The 24,274-nt window shown below is 58.3% G+C and overlaps 1 protein-coding gene across 1 annotated transcript in view; it reads left to right on the top strand.

Annotated features, from left to right (window-relative positions):
• KIRREL3 (kirre like nephrin family adhesion molecule 3) overlaps positions 1–24,274 on the top strand; it is a gene marked incomplete at its 5' end in the record, with an annotated part of 91,752 nt that overhangs the window by 39,275 nt on the left and 28,203 nt on the right. Inside the window, 2 exons of the mRNA XM_054712574.1 lie at positions 18,199–18,356; positions 23,587–23,737. Of these exons, the coding sequence (XP_054568549.1) occupies positions 18,199–18,356; positions 23,587–23,737 (309 nt within the window). The remainder of the gene's footprint in view (positions 1–18,198; positions 18,357–23,586; positions 23,738–24,274) is intronic.

Below are 24,274 nucleotides of genomic sequence, written 5' to 3'. Positions count from 1 at the left end.
GACAGGTGGCCACACTGCTCCCTCCCGCCCTCCATGCACTTTCTCTCTATCTACAAAGAGACACACTGTCACAAGGATGCTGGAGAGAACCCATTTTGCAGATGGGTCAACTGAGGCCAGAAAGGAAAGAAAAGATGCCAGAGGCTGCAGGACGCAGAGGGAAGGGAGAACCAGTCCTCTCGGGTTCTTCAAGACCGAGGAAGTTGGGCTCTGAGTACCGGTCACTTGGGACTGCCCAGTCTTGCCTCCAGCCCCAGCCCCCAACGCCAACGTGGCCTGGGCAACGGTTCTACGAACGCCCAAAACTTAACCTTGGAAAAGTTCCCCCAAACCTCACCTTGATAGAGAATGTTAGAGCTGGAAGGAGCCTGCCGGTCAAGGGTTCCCCATTCATTCCATTTTTTCAACACATGCGCGTGCACCCTCCACGCAGCAGGCACTGGTCCATGCATTGCGAGTACACATCAGAGGTCAAAACCGATTGAACCCTCTTGCCTTCATGGGACTTCTATCCTTGGACAATAGCAATAGACATACGAAGAAAATGTTGTAGTTTATTAAAAGGTGGTAAGTGCCATCAAAAAAAAACAGCAGAGAAGAGTAGAAGGGATTGAGTTTCCTGGAGGAGAGAGCAGGTTGAGCTGTCAGGATAGACCCCTCAGAGGAGGTGACCCTCTTTTATCTTTCCCCTTATTTTTTACCAACTTCATTGAGATAGAATCACATACCACTCCATTCGACCATGATTTTTAGTAAGTTTACAGAGCTGTGCAGCCATCACCACTATCCAGTCTTGGGCCATTTTCATCGCCCTAAGAAGATCCTTTGTCAATTTCCACTTGCACCCCAGCCCCAGGCCGCCACTGATCTGCTTTCTGCCTCTGTGAATTTGCCTCTTCTGGACACGTCTATAAGTAGGATCGTACAACATGTGGCCTCTCGGGTCTGGCTCCATTCACTTAGCGCAGTGGTCGGCAAACTCATTAGTCAACGGAGCCAAATATCAACAGTACAACGATTGAAATTTCTTTGGAGAGCCAAATTTTTTAAACTTAAACTTCTTCTAACGCCACTTCTTCAAAATAGACTCGCCCAGGCCGTGGTATTTTGTGGAAGAGCCACACTCAAGGGGCCAAAGAGCCGCATGTGGCTCGCGAGCCGCGGTTTGCCGAACACGGGAAGAGAACGAGAGCCCTTGGTTCTTATCTGTGAGGGAATCTCATCCAAACAGGTTCAGGTGGCAAACGTGAGAGAGAAAAATCATTAAAGGGGGAGGCAGGTGAAATGTTGGCATTATTATTACTTAAGCGCTGCAACGCTTTTAGTTCATGCTTTTCTTCGGAGACAGCCAGTGAGGGGGAATCAGCCGGCCCATTATCTGAGCCGCACACCCGCTCGCCCCACCTCCCCGCCACCTATAAATCTTATTAAACAGGGTCCCCTGGCAAGACAGAAAAATAATTAAGGCAAAGGTAGGTGAGATGTTGATGTCATTACCGTAGTACAACAGCCTTTGTAGTCTCTACACCCATGAAATGCAACCGAGGGAAATCAGTTCTCAAGATTGCCTTTCCGACATGCAAATCCAAGAGCCTCGAGCCGGGCTGAGAGAAGAGACCGGCTTCACACTCGGAAACATTTCCAAGTCTGAGCCCGTCTCTCAGGGGCCTTTAAGCCCACAATTTACCTTTTGACTGCATTCTAGCTTCTCGCACATCCTTTATTTCCCACTTACTTATTGACTAGACACACGGCACCGAAAGAAAAAAAAGGGAGAGAGAGTGATGGTGCCGCCACTGGCCTAAAAAATCCATAGCAGGAAAGGACTCTCGGAGGGGGGAGGACCGCAGCCCTCGCCGTGAACAGGGCTGGTGAGCCGCTTGCCCTCCCAGGCGTGTGCCCAGGGGCTGGGGACCTGGGGGTAGAGCTCCCAGGATGGGCCACTGGGCCTCGAGCACATGGGGGTGGGGTGTCTAGAGCTGTGTCCTCCCCTAATGCATGTGTTGACCCCCATGGCGTGCCAAATGCCTGCGCTGTGCTGGGGAGGGGTCTATCAAAGAAAGAGAGACCCCCAGCGTGGGCAGAGGCCGCAGGAACCACTGAACCCCGGTTCTCCGGTGGCAGCTGGCAAGTGGCAGGCAGACCAGGCACACAGACAGGTCTGGTTAGCTCCCAGAGTTCCTTTAGAGTTGTGTGTGTGTGTGTTTTTGTTCTTGTTTTTGGGAGGGGGGTTAATTTGTTGCCTACATTTAAGATTCTGGAAGCCTTTGTATTAAAAATTCAGACACCTGGCCTCTCTTGTAAACATCTGGCAACAGTAGGCCCATCGGTGGGCGTGGCCAGGGGACTCATGTGCATTGTCGTTAGCCAGGGGACTCCTATGCAATGCCTCTAACCCCCTTCAATGCGTCAGTGTTTCTAGCAGCAAATATCCCACAATGCCTCAGCCACGTGCAGTTTCTCGAACGATCCAGGAGTTTCCAGGCCTCAGGGTCCCGAGCCATTTAATAAGTGGCCTTTGCCCGGGGCCCACTGCAGGCGGCCCTGGGGAGGAGGGACCTTGACCTCGGGCCCGTGTGGGGAAGGTGCTGCCCACAGGAGCCAGGCAACGCCGATGTCCTTCCCTCTGCCCCAGGGCCCAGCCGCTCCCAGAGCCACGAGTTCTCTGTGCGTCTCCTTTACTCGCTGGATAAAAAGTCACAGGGTGTGAGGGTGCCCGTTCCTCTCCACCCGCTTCTGTTGTCTGGGGCACACGGCGTGCCCTGGAGAGTGTTAGCACCTCTCTGGGAATATTTAACTGCAAACAGTTTCTAGTTGGGATCTGTTCTAATTGCTAATTAGATCTGATTATAATTATCTCTCTCGCCGCCGCCATCCCTTACCTGGCACCGGATAGGATGTGGCATCGCGACAATTAGCAGCGTCTTCCCTGGTACACCTGCCGGTGAGGGACACAGTCTCGGGGTCGGGGCGGAGCCCGGCTTATTGAAGGCAGGCTGCTGTTTGCTGTTGTGATCGAATTAGTTGTAATTAATGAGGGGGAAGGCGAATTTCCCCCCAACAGTCTCCTTTTGGACTCAACTGATGCATCATCTGCGGGGAAGAAGCCGAACTCCCCTCGGGGGACCCTCCTTTTCCCCACCTGGAGGAGTTGAGGGTTTTTGGCCGCCAGTTCCTCCCCCACTGCTGGCCCAGCCCAATTCCAGCCCCGAGGGAGGCGGTGAGCTTGACAAACAGACTCTGAGCAAGTCCCCTGGTCCCTCCGAGCCTTAGGTCCTCGTCTGCCACCTGGGAGAACATGTGTCTCTGGGCCCACACCTGCCCCAGGTACCCACAGGCCCTGGGCGTGGGGGGGGGGGGAGGGGGCGGGCATCTGTACAGCAGGGACCAGGGTCCTTTCCTCTCAAGTCTGGGCCTGGGCTGGGACGACATGAACAGCAGGAGCTGGGCTGGCTCTGGGGGCATCTCTCCAGCACGGGCTTCAGGGAAGTGAACGTCTTACACGGCTACTTAGGGCCTCCACAGGGTACGGGGTGGGGGGGGGGGGGCGGCAAGGGGGTCCTTGGCCACCTGCACCTCCGTCAGCCATCTGTGTGTGGGAGCCCTGTTCTGCCTCTCTCCCGGACACTCAGCCTGCCCTGCTGGCTCCCACCAGCCCCGGAGTCCTATGGCCGGCAGCCATGTGTGGGCACCTGCCGACCCCACCCCACCCCACCCCTGAGGGAAGAGAGAGCAGACCCGGGCAGCAGACATCTTTGCTGCCCCTGCTGGGCTCCAGGGAGCCAGGGACTGCAGCCTGGCAAACAGGAGGTCAGGCTGCCAAGGTCCGGAATTCAAATGTGGCTTTGACTGGCTGGCCGGGCTGGCACCTGCCTGTGCCCCCCGCCATCGTCCCACTCTAGATTCTCCGTAGAAACCCCCAGACTGAGCAGGCTCAGAGTCATGGAGCCGAGGGAGTCAGAGCTGGGACCGGGCAAGGCAGACACAGGCCCCGGGAGGAAATGTCCGACTCAGGGCCCACCCACCCCACCCACCCTACCCACCCCAGCCTCAGCTCCCCTGCACGCTCCCACCTCGCTCGTCAGCTCTCGAGTGTTTGCGCACGATTCTCTCTCTTCACTCCCCCCACACATACCCCAGCATGCTGCACGGGCCCCCAACGCCTCAGCCTCCCAGCCTCCCCAGTCTGGCTTAGGACCACCTCTAGGTCCCCCTGTAGCATCCTGTGCTGCCCATGGCTGCAGGTCCATGCATTCCCGTGCTCTGTGGGGGTCTCCCCGACCTGGACTGTGTGCCCCGTGGCCAGGGACCAGGTCTCCATGCCCAGGCCCCACCGTCGGCAGCACTCAGTAAGTCTGGTGGGCAGGTGCAAGGCCACCAAGGTCCCCTGCAAGCCGAGGCTGCCTGACCCTCAGCAGGCGCCATGCCACATGCCTGCAGCCCAGGCCCTGCTACTGACCAGCGACGTAAAGACTGAACCGACGAGTTCTCCCCGCTCCCTCCCTGCCCCTCTTCTCTGGCCCTGGTCTGACCAGCCTCCCTGCAAGGCCACACAGCCCCGTGTTCACATCTGACAAATGGACGTAAGAGCTGCTTAGCTAAAAGGGTCACCGTGAACATCAGGCGAGCGCTGCGTGTGAGCGTGCTGTGTAGACTGTAAGGCTTGGAGAGAAGTTAGACGTAATGGGAGGGTTTGCCCCAGAGAAACTGCCCAACACCACAGCTGGGGTTCCGTTTGGTGCTGCCGTTTTGTTATGTCTGAAGAGTTTGTTGAGGAGCTCACCGTTGCCCTAGTCCAGTGGTCGGCAAACTCATTAGCCAACAGAGCCAAAAGTCAACAGGACAGCGATTGAAATTTCTCTTTGGAGAGCCAAATTTTTTAAACTTACACTTCTCCGAACGCCACTTCTTCAACATAGACTCGCCCAGGCCGTGGTATTTTGTGGAAGGGCCACACTCAAGGGGCCAAAGAGCCGCATGTGGCTCGCGAGCCGCAGTTTGCCGACCACGGCCCTAGTCCCTCCCCTGACTTACCCAGAGACCTTAGGCAAGTGGTTGCACCTTTGGAGGCCCTGTTTTTCTTTCTTTTCTTTGTTTGGTTAATCCTCACCTGTTTTGCATTGATTTTTTAGAGAGAGTGGAAGGGAGGGGGGAGACAGAGAGAAACATCGATGTGAGAGAGACACGACTGGCTGCCTCCTGCATGCGCCCCGACGAGGGTTGGGGATCAAGCCTGCAATCAAAGTATGTGCCCTTGACCGGAATTGAACCCGAGACCCTTCAGTCCGTGGGCTGACGCTCTAGCCACTGAGCCACACCGGCCAGGGCTGCTTTTCTAACGGTAACACAGGAACAAGTATTCCTCTCTGTCCCGGCTGTTTGAAATGAAGGGAAACACCCTCTCTTCAGCAAAACTGGGCTGGGGAAGCCCCCCGGGCCAGCCGTCGTCCCGTGATTAATGCCCTTTATTGTAACCACCCTTCATCGCAAAATACGCAAGAGCAGTGACTGAGCGCCGACACACGCCTGGCTCTGTGCCCAGACGAGAGACAGGGACTGCTCAGCAGCCTCCAGGGGCGGACCCGGGCCGAGCCCCCGGGGAGCACAGAGGAATCAGGCCCCAGGGCCACCCCGGAGGACTGGAAAGGCAAGGCTGGGCCCCAGGGGCCCCAGCTCCGACCCAGGCTCCACCCCTCACTGTCCACTGGGAGCCTCCAGGGATTACCAAGAGGAGGAGGAAGGAGACTGTGTGTGAAAGCCGCTGGAAAAGTGTGGAGTGCTAACGAATGCAAAGTGGGGACCCTGGGGTTCAGAGAGGCCTCCCCTGCCTCCCGCGCCCTGAGACCCAGGGGGCTCCGGCCTGATGAAGGTGCGTGTCATCTCCCTGGGTCTTGACGGATGGCCAGGGAGCCGCTGCACATCTCTATCTGTGAGCCTCCCGAGCTCATCCATCTTCCCCGGCAGCTGCTCCCACCCCTGGGAATCTTCCACGCATGAACGTGCCCAGGTGGGTCCAAGCGCCCTCACCCGGGACGGGGAGGAGGAGCAGCTAGCATCCCTGGGGGAACAGTTGGAGCAGGGCCGAGGGTGGGTGAGGCTCGAAATTTAAGGGGCATCCAAGACCTCAGTGACCCAGCCCTGGCCGGTGTGGCTCAGTTGGTTGGAACGTCGCCTGTTCCCCCAAAGGGTTGTGGGTTCAATTCCTAGTGAGAACACATACCCAGGTCTGATCCCCAGTTGGGGCACATACGGGAGGTGACCGATGGATGTCTCTCTCACATCAATGTTTCTCTCTCTGTCTCTCCCTCTCCCTTCCTCTCTCTCTCTCTAGAATCAATGAAAAATATATCCTCAGGTGAGGATTACAAAACAAAAACTCAGTAATCTACATAAGTAATATTTAATGCAGTGTTTTTTTCAATCAAAAATTAATGCAAAAAATATTCATTTTTGTCCAAAACGTCCAAATATTAAAGAAAGACAGGGCCAGTGACAGCATCACCAATTCACACGAGAGCCTGGGGCAGGAAGGAACATGCATGCCCCTATATAGTACATGAATGTGTAAATTACACAAATGCATGTATGTAGGGGCATACATCCTTGCACTCAATAAGCCCTGGGGAAACTGAGGCAAGCAAGGAAGGGGGCATGTGGCTGACTGGAGGCAAGTGAGGAAACTGAGGTCCCGGTTCTAAAACACGCTTCCTGAGAAAATGAAAGTGTGCTGTGTCACCTCGGGTGGGTCCCTCAGCTTCTCAGGGAGGTGCGTGGGACCGGGTCAGCTCCAAAGTGCTTCCTTTTCCCTCGTGGAGCAATAAGAGAGATGGAAGAGTACCCCCCGTCGCCAGCGTGCACCCCCTCCGCAGCCTCGCCATCCGTGCTGGCACCCGTGCCGCACTCCGGCCTTAGACGCTCGCTGGTCCTACCTGGCCATCGTGACACACTGACTGCATGTACTGCTGCGCCCATTTTGCAGATGTGCACACTGAGACTGGCCCTAGTTCACTCAGCTGGAAAGCGGTGTCCCTGAGACGCAGGTCCTGTCTTTGGAACAGCAGTTTCAGGGTTATCTGAAGCCCTCCTTCCTCCCCACTCAGGACCCCCCTCCACCAGTGGGTGGGTGGACACAGAACAGACAGAGCCCACGCCTATTCTCCAATGCGGGCACCATGCTCTCCTCTCTAAACCTGTCCCTCCCCGGGCAGGTGGGCTGTGAACCGCTCAGCCTTGTGCACCTGCTGCTTCTCTGAGAGCAAATGGCCGTCTCTGCCCGACCTCGGGCCCCGGGGGGGAGCGGGGTCTTCCTATCTGGCCCCGAGCACTATTCCCAGCTTTGCTCGGCCTCCTGGATCCCCAGACTACCATCTGGCCAGAGCTGCAGGAGGCAGAACCGTTCTCTGGGGGATAAGGAGGGAGGAGAGAGGAGGGAGGGGCTGGGCGTTAATACTTACGCTAATAATAAATAATTCCGGGGACGTTACACGTGCCCTCTCACATAGTCAGCCTGCTGACCTCCCCCGGGGTGATGAAGACACAGGCTCCGAGAGCGGATTCCCTCATCGGGTCAGGCAGCCGGGAACTGGGAGGCCCAGTGGCCGGTCACCGAGGCAGCACCTCAGCCCCGAGGAGCTCTGAGGGGCGCAGCCTGGACATTTCCAATGACCTGCCTCGGCACAAGCCCAGGCTCAGGGCTGCTTCATGCTGAGCGAGCTCTGCCCCTCTCCCGGGGGCACGGCCAGTGAATGCAGATGAACTCTGATGGGATCTCAGATACATATGCCAAAGAGTAACGCTGCCTTTCCTGCCCCCCACACACAGACACACACTCACACACACAATCACACACAAATACACACTCACACAGACACACTCACACACACAGATATACACACACTCACACACAAATACACACTCACACAGAGACTCACTCACACACAGACACACACACACACACACACAGACATACACACACACAGAGACACTCACACAGACACACTCACTCACACACAAATACACACTCACAGACACACTCACTCACACAGACACACACTCACACACAAATACACACACACTCACACAGACACACTCACTCACACACACAGACATACACTCACACACAAATACACACTCACACAGACACACTCACACACAGACACACTCACACACACAGACATACTCACACTCACAGACACACACACAGACACAAACACACACACAGACACTCACACAGACACACTCACACAGACACACTCACACACACAGACATATTCACACTCAAAGACACACACTCACACACAAATACACACTCACAGACACACTCACACACACAGACACACACTCACACACACACACACACAAATACACACACACACTCACTCTCACACACACACACACACACAGACACACACTCTCACAAACACACAGACACACACACACACACATAGACACAAACACACACACAGACACACTCACACACTTACATACACAGACTCACACACAGAGACACACACATACAGGCACACACACAGAGACACAGACATACACACTCACACACACACAGACACACACTCACATACATACAGGCACACTCACAGAGACACAGAGACACATACACAGTCACACGCACAGACACACACTCACACACATAGACACACACACACCCTCACTCACGTGCACACTCACACAGTGCACTCCAAAGTCAATTGCAAATGCTATTTTCAATTATATACCAGGTTTGGATTATCTGGGCCTCAGAGTGCCTGTCACGGGGACCTGACCGTGACCATGGGCTGCTCCCCGGCGACACCTTTGCATTTGGACCGATCTGTGCAGCACTCACACTCCCGGGTCCCGCTGCGACAGTGATGCAGATCGGGGCTGAGAGCCATAATCGTGACTGGGCTGATCCCGCTCCCTGCGGATCTGCTGAGACCTTCCCACGCTGCCACCAGGGCTCAGCTTGCTTCTCTGCCAATCTGCTTCCTTCATCCCATCAGGGGTGTCTTCAGAGCTCCCCCACTCCCCCCCCCCCCCGCCCCTCCCCCCCACACACACACACTAAGTGTTCTCAGATCTCTAGCTCAGAGTCAGCTTGCACGGCCCCAGCCTTCGACAGCCCCTACCTGAGCCTGCCACGGGCTGGGCATGGCACGATTTCTCCGAGCGATGCCCTGTGGGTGCACAGAGCACCCGGGAGACCGTGAAGACCAGGGATTGCACCCTCTCTGTGGAAAGCGAAACGAAAGCAGTGCTCCCCGATTTCTGAGGAGAAAGGTGGTCTCGGCGACAAACAAAGCAGATAGGAGATTCCAGAATCACCGGTAATGCCAAACTCTAGATGGGCATTAAAGCACCTTTTATAATGAACCCCGAACACGTTGCCCTTTTTAAAATGTAGAGACTTGTACTTTTTCCAAGAGGGCTCAGATCAGAAAAAGAATTGGATGTTTTGTCTTAGGATTTGGCAAAACGTAGACTTGAACATTTTGCATCAAGTAGAAGGTGCATTTGGTGGCTTCCTGCGATTCCCTGAAATACATGTTTGCGGCAGAGACGGCGCCCTGCGTCCTCCCCTCCCTTCGGGGAGCACTGCCATCGGCGTCTGGTCCTCCCTCGGGGGCCTCCATGGTCTCTCCTCACGTGCATCTTCGCCCTGAGTTCCGTGGCGTGGCCCTCGCTCAGCTCCGTCTGCTCTTTGCCTGTCTCTCCCTCTGCGCCCCCCCTTCCCCCGCCCGCTGCCCTGCACTGCTCTCAGTCACCCCTCTGTCTCCTCCCTTCTCCCCTTCTCGCTTCCACCAACTACCATCTGGAGCAGATGCACCATTTTGTAATGCAGAAGGAAGCCTGGCCGGCGGGGCTAATGGTTGAGCATCGGCCTATGAACCAGGAGGTCAAGGTTCGATTCCTGGTCACGTGGGCTTGATCCCCCGTTCAGGAGGCAGCCAATCAATGATTCCCTCTCATCATGGATGTTTCTCTCACCCTCTCCCTTCCTCTCTGATATCATAAAGATATACTTTTTTTTTTTCCAATGCAAAGAAAAGTGCTCTTAACCTCGCTTTAGGAGCCAATCGCTGGAATTCCCTATGTTTGCCTTTAAGCCCCTTCCTTAGTGAGGTGACCCTTTGCCCACACCCCTCAGTTTCTGCACAGACAGCTGAGGCTCTGGGATCTGGTTGGGAAAGCCGCTCAGTGCCCCCAGAGGTCATGGCCAAATCCAGCAAATCAGTTCTGTCTTCTATGTCTGGGCCCAGCCAGACGCCTGTCACACGTCCAGTCTCCTGCCGGGTCAGGACGGCGGCCTCAGAGCTGGGAGAGCCACACCAGGGCGTGGGGACCGGTTCTCGTTCCCATGGCTACCTTGGCCTGAGTCAGGTGCCTGGTTCCGCTAACCTGCGACTCGTGTGGCTTCCCTCCAGGGGATTGACCGTTCTATGCCTCAGTTCCCCCGTCTGTAAAATAAGGGCACCACAAGGTCCCGCAGCAGGAGTTGACCGTGAGGTTCAAGTAAGTGAAGCGGGCAGAACAGGTGAAGGGGACTAAGAGGTACAAACGTGTAGTTAAAAGGCAGATAAGTCGCCCGAGGAACCGTGCGGCCCGGGGAATCTAGTCAATACTGTTTAATAACTTTGGGGAGTGACAGATGGTAGCCAGACTCAGCGTGGAGATCATTTTGTAGTGTATAAAAATATTGAATCACTACGCTGCACACCTGAAACTAATTTAACATTGTGTGTCAATTATAATTCAATTAAAAGAGAGAAAAGAGAAAACAAGGAAATGGCAGCGCGTGCCACCACGCTCGGCTCCCAGGCCCAGCCATGCTCATCAGAACCCCAAGGTCAAGTCAAAGTCGGGAGGAGCCGAGGCAGGGCCGTGCCAGTTACTCCTGCCGACACGCCTAAGCAGGGCTCTCACGTTGACCTGTGGCCGTTTGCACTACCACCTCCCAGGTGTCCTAGGGGGCCACCCACACCCTGTGCTTGACCCCCAACACTCGACAGACCCACCTCCTCCACCAGCCACTCAGCTCCTTTCCCCGTTGCTCTCACAGGTCCCCCTTCCCACCAAAAGGGGAGCGACCTGTGCCTCCATGCATGCTCTCCACACCCCACCCACCAGCACCCAAGCCAGGACTCCTCGACACACACAGGTGCACACACACACACACACACACACACACACACGGCCATGTGCGTGGAGCCCCAGTCTGGGGCCCTCCCTTCCATCGCTCTCTCTCCCTGCTCTGCCTACATCCTGTGATTTACTCGTCTGCTCAGCATTAATGAAACGTCCTTCTCCCCGCAGACAGCTCCTCACTGATAAGATGGCTCCGACCCTGTTTAATCTGGAATAAACAGAATGCCCTGCCTAATTCGAGGGGGAGACAAGCGGCTTTGTTTGACTTTGGCCCTGACAGCAGCTGCCCCTGCCCTCACCACCCCGCCCTGGACCCTCGGCCCTGGAAGGGCCCTGCCCTCCTGCCTCCGACATCTCCCCATCACTGGGTGGCTCCCCCAGGGCTGCGAGGCCGGTGCTGGCCAGGCTGAGGCTGGGCCGGGGAACAAGGGCTGAAACAGGCTATTTCACAGCCAATCGGCTGCTCATTTGGGCAAGTAACTTCACCATTTCCTCATCTCCAAAATACGCACAATCATTGCGTCTACCTTACATGGGGTCGCTGTGAGGATTGGATGGTGATTTTTAGAGTGCCGTACGTTCCGGACGTCTTGTTGGCCCTGGATCAGTGTGAGCTATTATTCCTATTCCTATTGTTGTTGTTATTACTACGTCCAGGACCATATGCTAGGAGATGGGAAAATGCAAAGAGGACTGAGCCTCTGCTCCGGATGCAGGGAACCTCACCCGGGCCCACAGTTGGATGCACTCGGCCTGGGCTGAGTGCCGGGTAGAAGGCCCAGCGAGGTGCTGGGGGAACTCCGGGCGCTTGGTTTCCGACTCGGCAGTTCAGGGAAGATGCTCACTGCGGGCAGACACCGTCCTACACGCCGGGAGGGAAAGCAGAACCTGGCAAGGACCAGCCCTAGGCGCTCCTGCTCTCGGGGCAACCAACAGCACTGGCATCAAGGCCACGTGAGCTCAAGCAAGTGGCACCGGGTCCTCGGGCAGAGCAGAGGCCAGACAAGGGAGGGAAGGGGCTGAGATGGAGAGAGGGCTTCCTGGCGGAGGTGCCGACCCCGTAAAGAATGCCCACGTGTTAACGAGGCAAAGGTCGCCTCTGAACTGATTGTCGAGACCAGGGGATGCTAGCCCGTTGGGACTCGGGGTCAGGACCTCCCCAGCGGGGGAACTGCGCACGCAGATGCATATAGTTCTAGAAGGGCAGGCTGTCCCTGCAGGGAGGTGAGCAGACCAGTCGCAGCAGGCACAGGAGAAAGAGCTGGAGAGAGAAGGCCCAGCTTCGGGGCCTCCGCTAAGGAAGAGTGTTTGCCTGGAGCACCGGGAGCCAGGGAGCATTGTCAGTGGCAGAGACCTAGCTTCCGAATGGCCACCTGGCCGCGCTGGAGGGAGAAAGAGCAATGGGGATGGACAGAGAGTTCAGGCTGTGGCCCGTTCTGAGATGAGTTCAGGAGCCCAGGCACTTGGGAGGTCACCGGACAGTAGCGTACTACTGAGTACATCAGTTAGCTTTTTTTTTTTTTTTTGCGTTTTTTTTAAAATATATTTTATTGATTTTTTTTACAGAGAGGAAGGGAGAAGGATAGAGAGTTAGAAACATCGATGAGAGATGTTACTGCGGGTGTGCCTGCAACCAAGGTACATGCCCTTGACCAGAATCGAACCTGGGACCCTGCAGTCCGCAGGCTGACGCTCTATCCACTGAGCCAAACCGGTTAGGGCCCGGGGTCCTTTTCAACGCCAGGGCCGATTCGGGAGGCCCGGAGGTGGGGCCCCGCAGCAGCTGCCTCTGTAACAAGCTCCAGGTGGGAGAGAACTGCAGGCCCAGCCGGGCGCCCGGGGAGCAAAGGTCTCCAGGAGGCAGGCCGGTCTGGTTTTCTCAGCTGTTATCTGCTCAGACGGTGGCATGAAAGAGGCTGAATGGAGGAACTGGAAGGAGAATGGGAGGAAGGGGGAGGGAAGCAAGGCTGGCATCGGGACAGCAGCCTCGACGGGGGTGAAGGGAGAGTCTGGAGGTGTGAGGTGCTGGTCAGGATGAGCCAGAGGCCCAGGTGCCCTCCCTCCGGTCCAGTCAGCTCGCACACTCCCGGCTGAACTCAGCCCACTCCCCGCCCCTGCCCGAGTCCCCAGGGCCTGGGGCTGAACGCTGATGCCTACCTAACAGCAAAGGAAAGTAGTGCCAGCAGCTAACCTGCTCATACCCGGCAGCCGGGTGTCTCTGATCTGTCACCCTGTTTAGCCTGCAGCCTTCTTCCCCGCCTGTGATCCAGGCAAATCAGACTGGGGTCCCTCCTGGACCAAGAAGATGGGTGCTACCAAGAAAACAGGCTCGCCCTGACCGGTGTGGCTCAGTGGATAGAGCATTGGCCTGCGGACGGAAGGGTCCCAGGTTCGATTCCCAGTCAAGGGCATGTACCTTGGTTGCGGGCACATCCCCAGTAGGGGGCGTGCAGGAGGCAGCTGATCGATGTTTCTCTCTCATCGATGTTTCTAACTCTCTATCCCTTTCCTTTCCTCTCTGTAAAAAATCAATAAAATATATTTTAAAAAATAAATAAATAAATAAAAAGAAAGAAAACAGGCTGAGGAGCACCCCACCATTACCACCACGCCTCCCCAGCCCAGGCCTCTCCCGCCAGAAACGGCAGGAAGCAGCCAGTCCCCAAATGTCACACCACAGTGAGGGCTGGGGACCTCCTCCTCTTTGTCTCGTCCCCCCACCCCCACCCCCCCGCCCGCACTCACTCAACTCACTCATCCATCCCCACCTCTATCCACCCACACACGTGCATCCTATGAAAAGTGCCGACCTCGGAGGGGAAGGCCAGGAGAGACCCCCGCCCAGGGGTCGTTCGCTCATTCATTCAACAAGTGTTTATCGAGCACCTGCTACGCGTCAGGCACTGATCTAGACATGGCAATGCCGCGGCGACCAAGACGTCGGGGTCTTCCTTTGTCGTTAGGGAGCCTCCTTTCTCGTAAAAGGAGACGGACAACTTGACCCCCCCTGATGGGGAAATCAGGCGGGTGGTGTGATGGAGAGCAGAGGAGGGGCGACGGCATGGGCCTCGCTGAGGATGTGAATGGAAGCTGTGCCCTCATGGACGAGACGAAGCCAGCAAGACAGGAGGACACAGAAAAGGCCATTCTGGACAGCGCAGAGCCGGGCCTCCGCTGGCTGCTCCCAGCTCTGGGGGCCAGCTTTCCCCCCTCCCCCTGCACCCGCTCTGGTCGCCCCCAGGCCTCAGTCACTCCACAGTGAATGCATTTTGTCCTGACTGACAAGGAGCACACCACCAAAACAGCCAACTATTTTTATCTCCAGATTAATCACAAAAGGCTAACGTTTCCACCTTCCCTGTGATTAAAAATTAGGAGACCAAACTCTGTAGTGGTTCGGGATAATAACCAATCCTGTGAGGTCTTCATGAATAATGCATGTCCAGGCTCCCCCACCACCACCACCCCCACCCCCCAAGCACTTCAGCTCTGGGTCCCTCCGAAGAAGAGAGAGGGAATGAGTCCCCCTTCCGTACCTGGGGAGCTGCAGCTGCCAGAAACCGTTGATTTCTATTCAGCCTGTGGGCCCCCCAACTTCCTCCCTCCTCCCCCATCCACCCCACACACCCCAGCCCCATCTGCACCGCTCCCCCCCCCCCCCGACACCCCATCTGGTGTGCAGCCAGGCGAAGGCCAATCAATAATGCATAGCTACATGAATACCCGGCGTGATAACCGCTTATTTGGGAAGATGTAATCAGCACCCATTCTGAGGGTGGATGTGTGGGTGCGTGTGTATCCACCCTGCAGCCCACGCCCCTCTCCGCTCCCCTCCCTCCCCAATCCAGTATTCCCAGCACAGCCCCGCACAGCAGGGAGGGAGGGCTCCGCCCAGCACGGTCTTTGTTTTTTGGAAAGGCCTGCTCAGTCCCCCACACTGTGGCCAGAGGCATTACGAGCAGGAACCAAGGCCCAGAGACCGTCGGTTCTTAAACTTGGCCACACGGGACCCGCCGGGAGCTGGAAAGCCCTCCTGCTGGGGGTCCAGCTCCAGGAATCGGTCCAGCTGGTCAGTGTGTGGCCTTGGTTTTCAAAACCTCTCCCGGAAGAGTGCAAGCTGTGGCCTGGCTTACACCACTGCCAGACCCCACGAATGTCCGTGCTGGGGAGAATGTTCCAGATCCCCTGTTCACCTCTCCCATTTATTTATTTATTTATTTATTTATTTATTTATTTATTTATTTAAACAGAGAGAAAGGGAGAGGGAGAGAGAGACAGAAACATCAGTGATGAGAGAGAGTCATTGATTGGCTGCCTCCTGCACGCCCCACACTGAGGATCGAGCCCGAAACCCAGGCGTGTGCCCTGACCGGGAATCGAACCGTTCATAGGTCGACACTCAACCACTGAGCCACACCAGCCAGGCGACCTCTCCCATTTCAGTTCTGAGGAAATAAAACCGGAAGAAGGGGCTGCCTCCGGGCCTCGCCGTCGGTCGGAGGGCACTTTCCACCCTACCGCACCCACGGGCTGCTTCATTCCACTCCTAAAGCTGCTGGTGGTTCTTTTCCGTCTTCCTGGCCCTGGGCAAGCTGGGCTGGAGCCCCTGCATCCTGGACCCCTCCCGGGGAGAAAGCTGCCCCCACCCAGGGAGGGCGCCAGCCCAGCCCTCCCTGCTGGAAGGCCCGGCCCATGGAGATAAAGCTCCCTCTGCGGCGAGTGGAACGCCCACCCCCAGTGGTGCAAAGCCCTCATTAGCCTCCCTCGGCTCCCAGGCCACACCCGCATCCTCCGGCAGTAATGAGGGGGTACTGGGTGTCTTGATTGCCCAGCCCACACCCACCATCTGCCTGTGCCCAGGCCCCCGGGGAGGCTGGGCAGGGTTAGATGAGGCTGACTTCTCCCTGGGCCAGGATCCGGGCGGAGTCCTGGGGCTGATGAGGACTTCTGGATGCCCTGAGGGTTTGTTCTTTCTCAGGAATAGAAACTGAGGAGGGGGGGGTGTGCTCACAGGGCTGGGTCCTGAGCCAGGCCCTGGAGGCAGGAAGGAAGGGCAGAGCGCTGGCTGAAGGGGACCCGGAGCCTCCTGCTGTTCCCTGAGGGGCCCGGGGCGCTGGGAGAGCCCAGATGCAGGAGCTCCAGGGAAGGAGAAGGAAGCCAGGCAGGTTGCGGGGTACGCCCTGGGGGAGGGCGGAGGGGAAAGCAACACCTATAGGGGAGATGGGGGTGCCTGGAGCTCTGAGACCGCCTGCCCCAGCCCCCAGCGCGGAGGCTTGCACAGGGCCTGGGGTGGTGGGGAGGGGGGCGATGGACTTTCTCGGTCACTGAGTCCTTGTTCTAGGGCCCTAGCTTGTCCCCCAGCTACCCCTGGATCACTCCCTGGCAGACTGCAGTCAGCCCCTCCCAGCCTCCAGAACTGAGGTGCCAGCCCCTCCAGCAAGGAGGAGCAGGGTGCCCAGGGCGTCTCTAGGGAGACCTGCCCTCTGTGGGTTGTCCTGGGAGAGGCAGGAGCCTCCGAGGCCGCACCTCCGAAGTGTCCACTGCGCTGACGTTGGGAGAGGCTCTGTGACCTGGACCAGTCGCCTGACGTCTCTGGGCGTCTTCTCCAAACGCTGGCCACGTGTCATCGTGAGCGTCTGCCCTGCCTCCCAGGGTCATCATGGGGTCACAGGCGTGGCTCCCTGGGCCTTAGCGAGTGTGTATGGGACCCCGCCAGGCACGGGGCTCTGCGCAGGGCCCCGAGGGAGATGTCGGTTCCTCCCGCCACCCCGGTCCCCAGCGGCAGCCACAGTGTGGGACCCGCTACTGAAAACCCAGCCGAGAGCCAGCAGGAGAGGTTCGTTCTGACTGGGGCGAGGGAGCTGGGGCCGCTGGGGAAGGGTAAAGCGCTAAGGCGATGCCAGGGCTGCGCAGCCCTGAACCGCTGTCTCGGTCTTGAGTGGCTGCCTGTCACCTGTCCCCCGAGAGGAAGGGGCCGCCCGGTGCTCCAGGTGTCAGGGGTTGGCTCCCAGCCCTGGCTCTGCCACTCCCTGGCAGCGTGACCTTGAGCCTGACCCCTTGAGCCGAGCCTCGTTTCGACATGTCTGCAGTTGGGGTCATAATCATGTTTTACTAGCAAGACTGTTGTGAGGATGAAATCAGACAACAGATGTGACCGGGCTTTGTCTAAAAAAGAAAAAGAAGACAGGCCGGTGTGGCTCAGTGGTTGAGTGTTGACCCATGAACCAGGAGGTCACGGTCCAGTTCCCAGTCAGGGCACATGCCCAGGTTGCAGGCTCGGTCCCCAGTAGGGGGCGTGTGGGTACGGATGATGTTTCTCAGTCATCGATGTTTCTATCTCTCCCTTCCTCTCTCTGAAGTCAATTTAAAAAAAAATATTTAAAAAATAGTTTTCTGTCTAGAAGGAGGGGGAGGAGGAGGAGAAGGAAAAGGGGAAGGAGAAGGAGATAGAGGAGAAAGAGATGGAGAAGAAGAAGAAGAAGAAGAAGAAGAAGAAGGAGGAGGAGGAGGAGGAGAAGGAGGAGGAGGAGGAGGAGGAGAAGAAGAAGAAGAAGAAGAAGAAGAAGAAGAAGAAGAAGAAGAAGAAGAAGAAGAAGAAGAAGAAGAAGAAGAAGAAGGAGAAGAAGGAGGAGGAAAAGGAAGAGGAGAAGAAAAAGAAGGAGGAGGAGGAGAAGGAGGGGGAGGGGGAGGAAGAAGAGGAGGAGGAGGAGGAGATGGAGAAGAAGTTGTTAAATAGGAAGAGACTACAGATATTGTCTGGGCATCGGAGCTCTGCTCCTCGCTCTGTGACCAGGTTCATGGCCTGCCCTGTCCCCTCGCAGGCTCCTCGCCAGCAGAGGATGAGGCGCTGCTGGGAACAGCCTCTGCAAATAAACACGCCGTGCGCGTGTGCGGGATTACTGCTGTTATTACTGTGACAATACTCGGGGATTAACGGTTATTAAAGAATGGTAATTACTGTTTGTCATCAGCTCCATAAAGCCCGCCAGCTCCGCGGCTGCCCGGCTGGAGGGGCAGGCTGCCCTCAGCCTGACCTCCCTCCTCCTCTGCCCACAGTGCCACCCGATGACCCCGTCATCCTGGGGGGGCCCGTGATCAGCCTGCGGGCAGGGGACCCCCTCAACCTCACCTGCCACGCAGACAACGCCAAGCCCGCGGCGACCATCGTCTGGCTGCGGAAGGGAGAGGTCATCAACGGGGCCACCTACTCCAAGGTGAGGCCTGGGGGCAGCGCTGGTGGGGGCAGGGCAGGGGGTGGGCACTCCCCAGGGAGGGGGCAGCTCACCCCACCTCTGAAGCTCTTGCTCTCTCTCTCTCTCTCTCTCTCTCTCTCTCTCTTGTCTGTCGCTCTTGTTCTCCCTCTGTCTCTGTCGCTCTCTGCATGTCACTTTCTCTCTCACTCTATGGCTCTGTTCATCTGAACGTTCTGTCTCTTGGAAGAGACTCACCCCCACTGGCTGGTGGGCCTCTCGTACCCACACTGCCTCCAAGCCCCTGGCCTGGCCTGTGGGTGAGCGCCTGGGCTCCCAGTGGGCATCTGGCTGCAGCAACATTGGAGTGATCGCAAGGCCTCTCTCTGAGTCCCCTTCCTGGACCCCCGGGCTCGGGCCATCTTCCCCGGGCCTGGCACCAGAATCATACACAAACCAGGGGGCGGGCAGGACAGGCTGAGGAAGAGGGGGGACACTATGGGCTGAGTCCAGAGAGAACTCTCCCCGGGGAGCCAGGGCCCCCGCTCCACCTGCTACTTCACAAGCTGCTGCCAGGTGCAGGGACGAGGCCTGGACCCCGGAGAGGTGCTGGGTCTTAGCCCGGCATGTATATACCTACCTCGAAGCCCCTCACCTCTGCCCCCACCCCTGCTCCCTCTGGCTGCGGGCTGCTGCCCGGACCCTGGGTCTCACTGGACCCATCTAAGAGCACATGTAGAATAACAACCCCCCACACTGGGCCCAGCTCCCTCCACCAGCCTCTCCGCTGGGTACTCTCTCCCCACCTGTCGCCCCAGCGTCCTCCATCCATCTGCCTATCAGGGCCTAGAGCCTCTACCCAGCAGCCTCCACTCTTCCTGGCATCTTTGTGACGGGGCATCACTCCCGGCCCCAGGACACAGAGGGAGGTGCCTGAGAAAGCAGGGTCTGGGCAAATGCACCGTGCAGGCCTCCACCTTCCCGTCCATCCCCATTCAGGCGACGAGACAACCGGCCCTGGTGGATTCCCCAGGCAGCTTGTAGAGAGGGGAATCAGATGTTTTTTGCTTTTGTTTTTTTTAAAAAGACACAGGTGGGGGAGGTGAGTGAAGAAGAGAGGAGTGGAGGCCTGGTTGCCAGGCAATTGGGTCTCACTCCAGGCCTCTTTTAAGCACAGGGGTTGAGGCCCCACCCACTGCGTCCCCTGAAAACCTCCATCATCCTCACATGGGGTCCCCTCCACCCCCCCCCCCATAACCCCACCGCAGGCATCTCCTGGCCTCCCATCTCTTGGGCTCAGCCTGGCCTCTCCACTACCCAGCGGAGGCCCCCGGGGGCTTTGGCTGCCACCTGCACTGGACGCCCGCTCCCAGGGCGCATTCTGTCCCTGGCCAGCCCGGCCCCCAGGACCACTGCCAACTGAAGGCCAAGGGCCTGCCCTCGGGGGTGGGGCATGGGGCACAGACAGGGAGCTGCGCCCGGGCAGGCAGGGGTTAGAGACGAGCCCCAGACCTCACAGAGCCACTGGGACAGCCCGAGGGTCCTTGGAGGCAGAGAGAGCTGGAAACCCATCCACGAAGGCTACTGCTCGGCGCACTCACCCCCGTGCATGGGTCAGGTGCACGCCCGCCCCAGCGCACGCCTGCGCACGCCTGCACACGCAGCTGCGCTGGTCCTTGTGCACCTGCGAGAGCTGCCATCAGGGTCACGAGGGGCCGCCTGGGCTGGGACCCGGCAGCACACGCGTGCCACCAAGCCGGAGGGAGGGCTGCCCCAGGCCTAGGAAGTAGTGGCCCAGAAACAGAAGGAAGACTCGCCGTTAATAATTCACTGGATGAGCTGATTTGCACACGGACGAAGGTTTCTGAAATAGGAGGTGGGGGGCTGGGGCCCCCAGCGTGTCCCCAGAGCCAAGTTCAGCGAAGAGAAGGAGCTGGGAAGAAAGGGCCCGTGGGCTGTGACAAGAATCAGCCAATGATAGAACTTTGGGCTGGCTGGGACCTTCAAGGCCTCACAGCCCAAAGGTTCATTTGCATATGAGTACAGGGGAGATCTGTCTGAGGAGAATGAAGGAAAAGAAAGAAAGCTGAGAAGTGAGGAGATTAGGAAGGAATGAGGGAAGGAGACAAAGGAGGGTGAGAGAGATGGAGGCTGGGCGGGAGCCGGCAGGCCACTCGCCCCCCCTTCCCCCAGCCAGCTTTCCACCCTGCGGGCTCCCAGGCCTCCCTGGCCTTTCTCGGCCTCCTCTCCCAGGGCATCCCTGCAGACCTGGCCCTTCCCTGGGTCCAGGGCCTGGGGTCCCCGCGAGCTGGGAGCCGGGGTGAGCCTCCTGTGGGAGCCGCAAGCCTGCCTTCCCCTCTCTCCCTGGTTTAATGAACACATCTCCCTTTTCTCTAATTAGGTGGAACAAACAGCTTGAACCAGAATTTTTATTTCCCAGAAAAGCACACGCCCGGACACAGTAAATATGTCATTAATCATCATTCGGAGGCAGAGGAGCACCCTGGGCGGGGAGGCGGCGGGAGGCAGCGGGAGGCAGTCCCGGGGCCTCATTAGGAGCGCGGGCACCCGCTGGCCCTGCCCCTCAGCCGCAAAGAGCAGATCAGCGGAGGGGCCAGCTCAGTCCAGCGTATGTCCATGCCCCTTGTTAGCACAATGGGGGAGTAAAGAGAAGGGGGGGCATAGTATGGACACCCTCCCCACTTCACACACACACACACACACACACACATGCACACATACACGTACACAGACACGCTCCACCCCAGGTCTTATTTCCACCCAGGAAATTGTTCTTATTATCGCTTCGATATTTATAGACGCAGGCGGTCTGCTGCCCGGCCCGAGCCAGCCTGCGGCTGTGGTGCGGTGCAGCGCCCTCCGCTGGGGTTGGGCTGGGGGCCAACCCTCTGTGCCTTCTCTGTGCAGGTGCCTTGGTTGGTCCCCATCCAGTTCCTGGCCTGGAGCCTGCACCCCACCCACTGCCCGGACTGCCCCGTGGCTAGCTAGGACTTCCCACATCCCTCTCCCCCAACCCCTCTCCGGGGACCCCTCTGCCCAGGGCTAAGGCCACCACCCCATGATGGCCCAGGGAAGGCCTCAAGCCACCCGCACCTGCCGAGGCCCAGGGCAGTTTTCCAGCCTCCGGGAGACAGTGCGGACGACTCCCCCGCCCCAGGGATCTCTCTGGCATCTCAGAGTCTGGCCTTGTCTACACAGGATGAGCTGACCTTGACGGAGGCTCAGGTCATGGCTCAGGGCTGGAGGCCACAGGCTGTGCCCCGGCTAAGCAGGACCACACTGGCCTGCAGACCCAGAGAGCGGCTCCGGCAGCCTCCGTGACCTTTGGCCCTGTGACCTTGGAGGCCACCCAGTGGTCCTAACTGCTCCCACCTTCCCGTGGAGATCGCACTCACCTCCTTCCAACTGTCGGGAAGCTGTGGAGGGAGGGTCATGGCTCAGGGTCATTCTCAAGGGCAAATCCCAGCCCTGCCCAGCAAGTTCCTGCCTCACTTTGAACTCGGTTTTCGCTTCTGCTGAACAGAGGTAGCGCTCCCTTCCTTCCAAGGGTCTGGGGAGATTAGAGACCAGGCCGTTGTTCGTTTAAAGGAGGCTTGAGGAAGGGAAGTCTCTTATTCTGTTCCCCGGTGAAATAAGACTGCACCCGCCACCCTTTTCTGGAGGGAGTGAGCTCCTGCCCAGAATCAGCAGTGTCCGAGGACTGGCCAGTCCCGCCTGGGAGTGGCCCTCCTGCCCACATGCCGTCCCAGCACGCACCACCTCGCGGGTCAGCGGTGGGCTCCCCTCCCAGGGCTCCAAACTGATGGGAAGGGCCCTGAAAGGGGGTGCAGGGGAGGGGCGAGGCGGGCCTAGCTGCAGAATGACCTCATGGTCCCATGGAAACTAAGGAATGGAAGACGGGAGACCAGAAGCCTCAGGACTGGGATTGGTTTCCTAGGGCCGCCCTGACAAGGGCCTACACCTGGTGCTCGAAACAGCTGAAGTTCATTGTCTCACAGCGGGGAGGCCCAGAGTCTGCACTCGGGGTGCTGACGGGCCCACGCTCCCTCCGAAGGCTTTAGGGCAGGGGTGGGGAATATCCGGCCCAGCCCTGGAGCCATGTAAAGCCCGCGAAATCCTTGGGTCTCTGGCCCTGCCAAGGCATGAGGGGTGAGTTAATTAAATGTTTGACCACCGATAGCAGGCGAATTTTGAAGCTGATAATGTTGTATGGCCCTCGGATGATGTTATAAACATCCAAATGGCCCTTGGCAGGAAAAAGGGTTCCCCTACCCCTGCTTTAGGGAGAACCCTCCCTCGCCTCTTCTAGCGCCAGGTGGCTGCCGGCTCTCCTTGGCTTGTGGCGGCATCACTCCAGTCTCTGCCGCCCTCTCCGTATGGCCCTCTCCTCTGTTTCTCAGACTCTCTGCCTCTCCATCTTGTCAGGACACCAGTCATTGGCTGTAGGGCCCATTCCAAATCCAGAGTCTCAACTAACTGCTAATTACTTAGCTAATCTGTGAAGACCCTGTTTCCAAAGGAGGTCACATACATTCTGAGGTTCCAGGGGGACCTGAACCCTGGGGGGGGGGCACCACTTAACCCACTGCAGGAGCCTCTTACTTGTTTCGCCTCCACCTTGAAGTGTACGTTTCTCGGTCTCACCTGTTTCCTCACCTGTCCCGTGGAAGACATGACATCTGTCCGGCCTATAACTTGGCCAGGGCTCTAATGAGGTGAGGAAGTGAATGATTTGAAAAGTTGAAAGGGTTTAGATAAGTCAGTGTCCATGGATGCTGCCACGCCCCCACCCAGGCCTGCCCTTACCCCCACGCCCCAAGCTACACCCCCTTCGACAGACCATGTCCCTGTGGCGGGACAACAGCTCTGCCTGTCACACACGCCTCAGAGCTTCCCGCAGACCCGGAGCCCCCTGCCCGGACACAAAGGGCAGAGCGATGGGAATTACTGCACAGGGCCTGCCGCCTGGTTCCGATCCAGCCCGGCCCGGCTCCCTTCCTCATCCGGGGTCTGCCAGTCCAGGCTGATTTTCCCGCGATGGGAAGCTTTCTGGCTCCTTTCTCTCCTGCAGCCCAGCACGCAGCCAGGCCGGGGAGCCCAGGTGACCCCGGCTCTGCGCACAGACGGCGCCCTGGGGTCCTGAGCGGCCCGCCTCCAAGCACAGGGCTCCCTCCTCCTGTAGCTGCCAGGCCCTGCCAGCCGAGCGACATGGGCCTTCTCTCCCTCCCCCCAGACCCTGCTCCGTGACGGCAAGCGCGAGAGCATCGTGAGCACTCTGTTCATCTCCCCCGGAGACGTGGAGAACGGGCAGAGCATCGTGTGCCGAGCCACCAACAAAGCCATCCCCGCGGGGAAGGAGACCTCGGTCACCATCGACATCCAGCGTGAGTACTGACCCGGCCTGGGCATGGAGGGACCCCCACACCCTGGCCTGGGCATGGAGGAGTCCCCACACCCCGGCCTGGGCATGAAGGAACCCCCACACCCCGGCCTGGGCATGGAGGGACCCCCACACCCCGGCCTGGGCATGGGGCAACCCCCATACCCCGACTTGGGCATGGAGGGACCCCACACCCTGGCCTGGGCATGGAGGGACCCCCACACCCCGGCCTGGGCATGGAGGAGTCCCCACACCCCGGCCTGGGCACAGAGGAGTCCCCACATCCCGGCCTGGGCACGGAGGGACCCCCACACCCTGGCCTGGGCATGGGGGAACCCCCACACCCCAGCCCGGGCATGAAGGAACCCCCACACCCCGGCCTGGGCACGGGTTTGGGAAGGGACCGGCCTGCACAAGCAGCTCCTCAGGCTGCCTCCCTGCGGGACATCCTCGGGCAGCACGTGGGTCAGACAGCGCCTGGCCTGGCAGGTTTGAATGTGTGCACACCCAAAGGGCCCGCTTGTCCTGACTGTCACCTGGA

Source organism: Eptesicus fuscus, chromosome 23 (assembly GCF_027574615.1).
Source record: "Eptesicus fuscus isolate TK198812 chromosome 23, DD_ASM_mEF_20220401, whole genome shotgun sequence".
NCBI classification, from domain to species: Eukaryota; Metazoa; Chordata; class Mammalia; order Chiroptera; family Vespertilionidae; genus Eptesicus; species Eptesicus fuscus.
The sequence above is the reverse complement of the archived record's forward strand: the minus strand, read 5'-3'. Positions and strand labels throughout refer to the sequence as shown.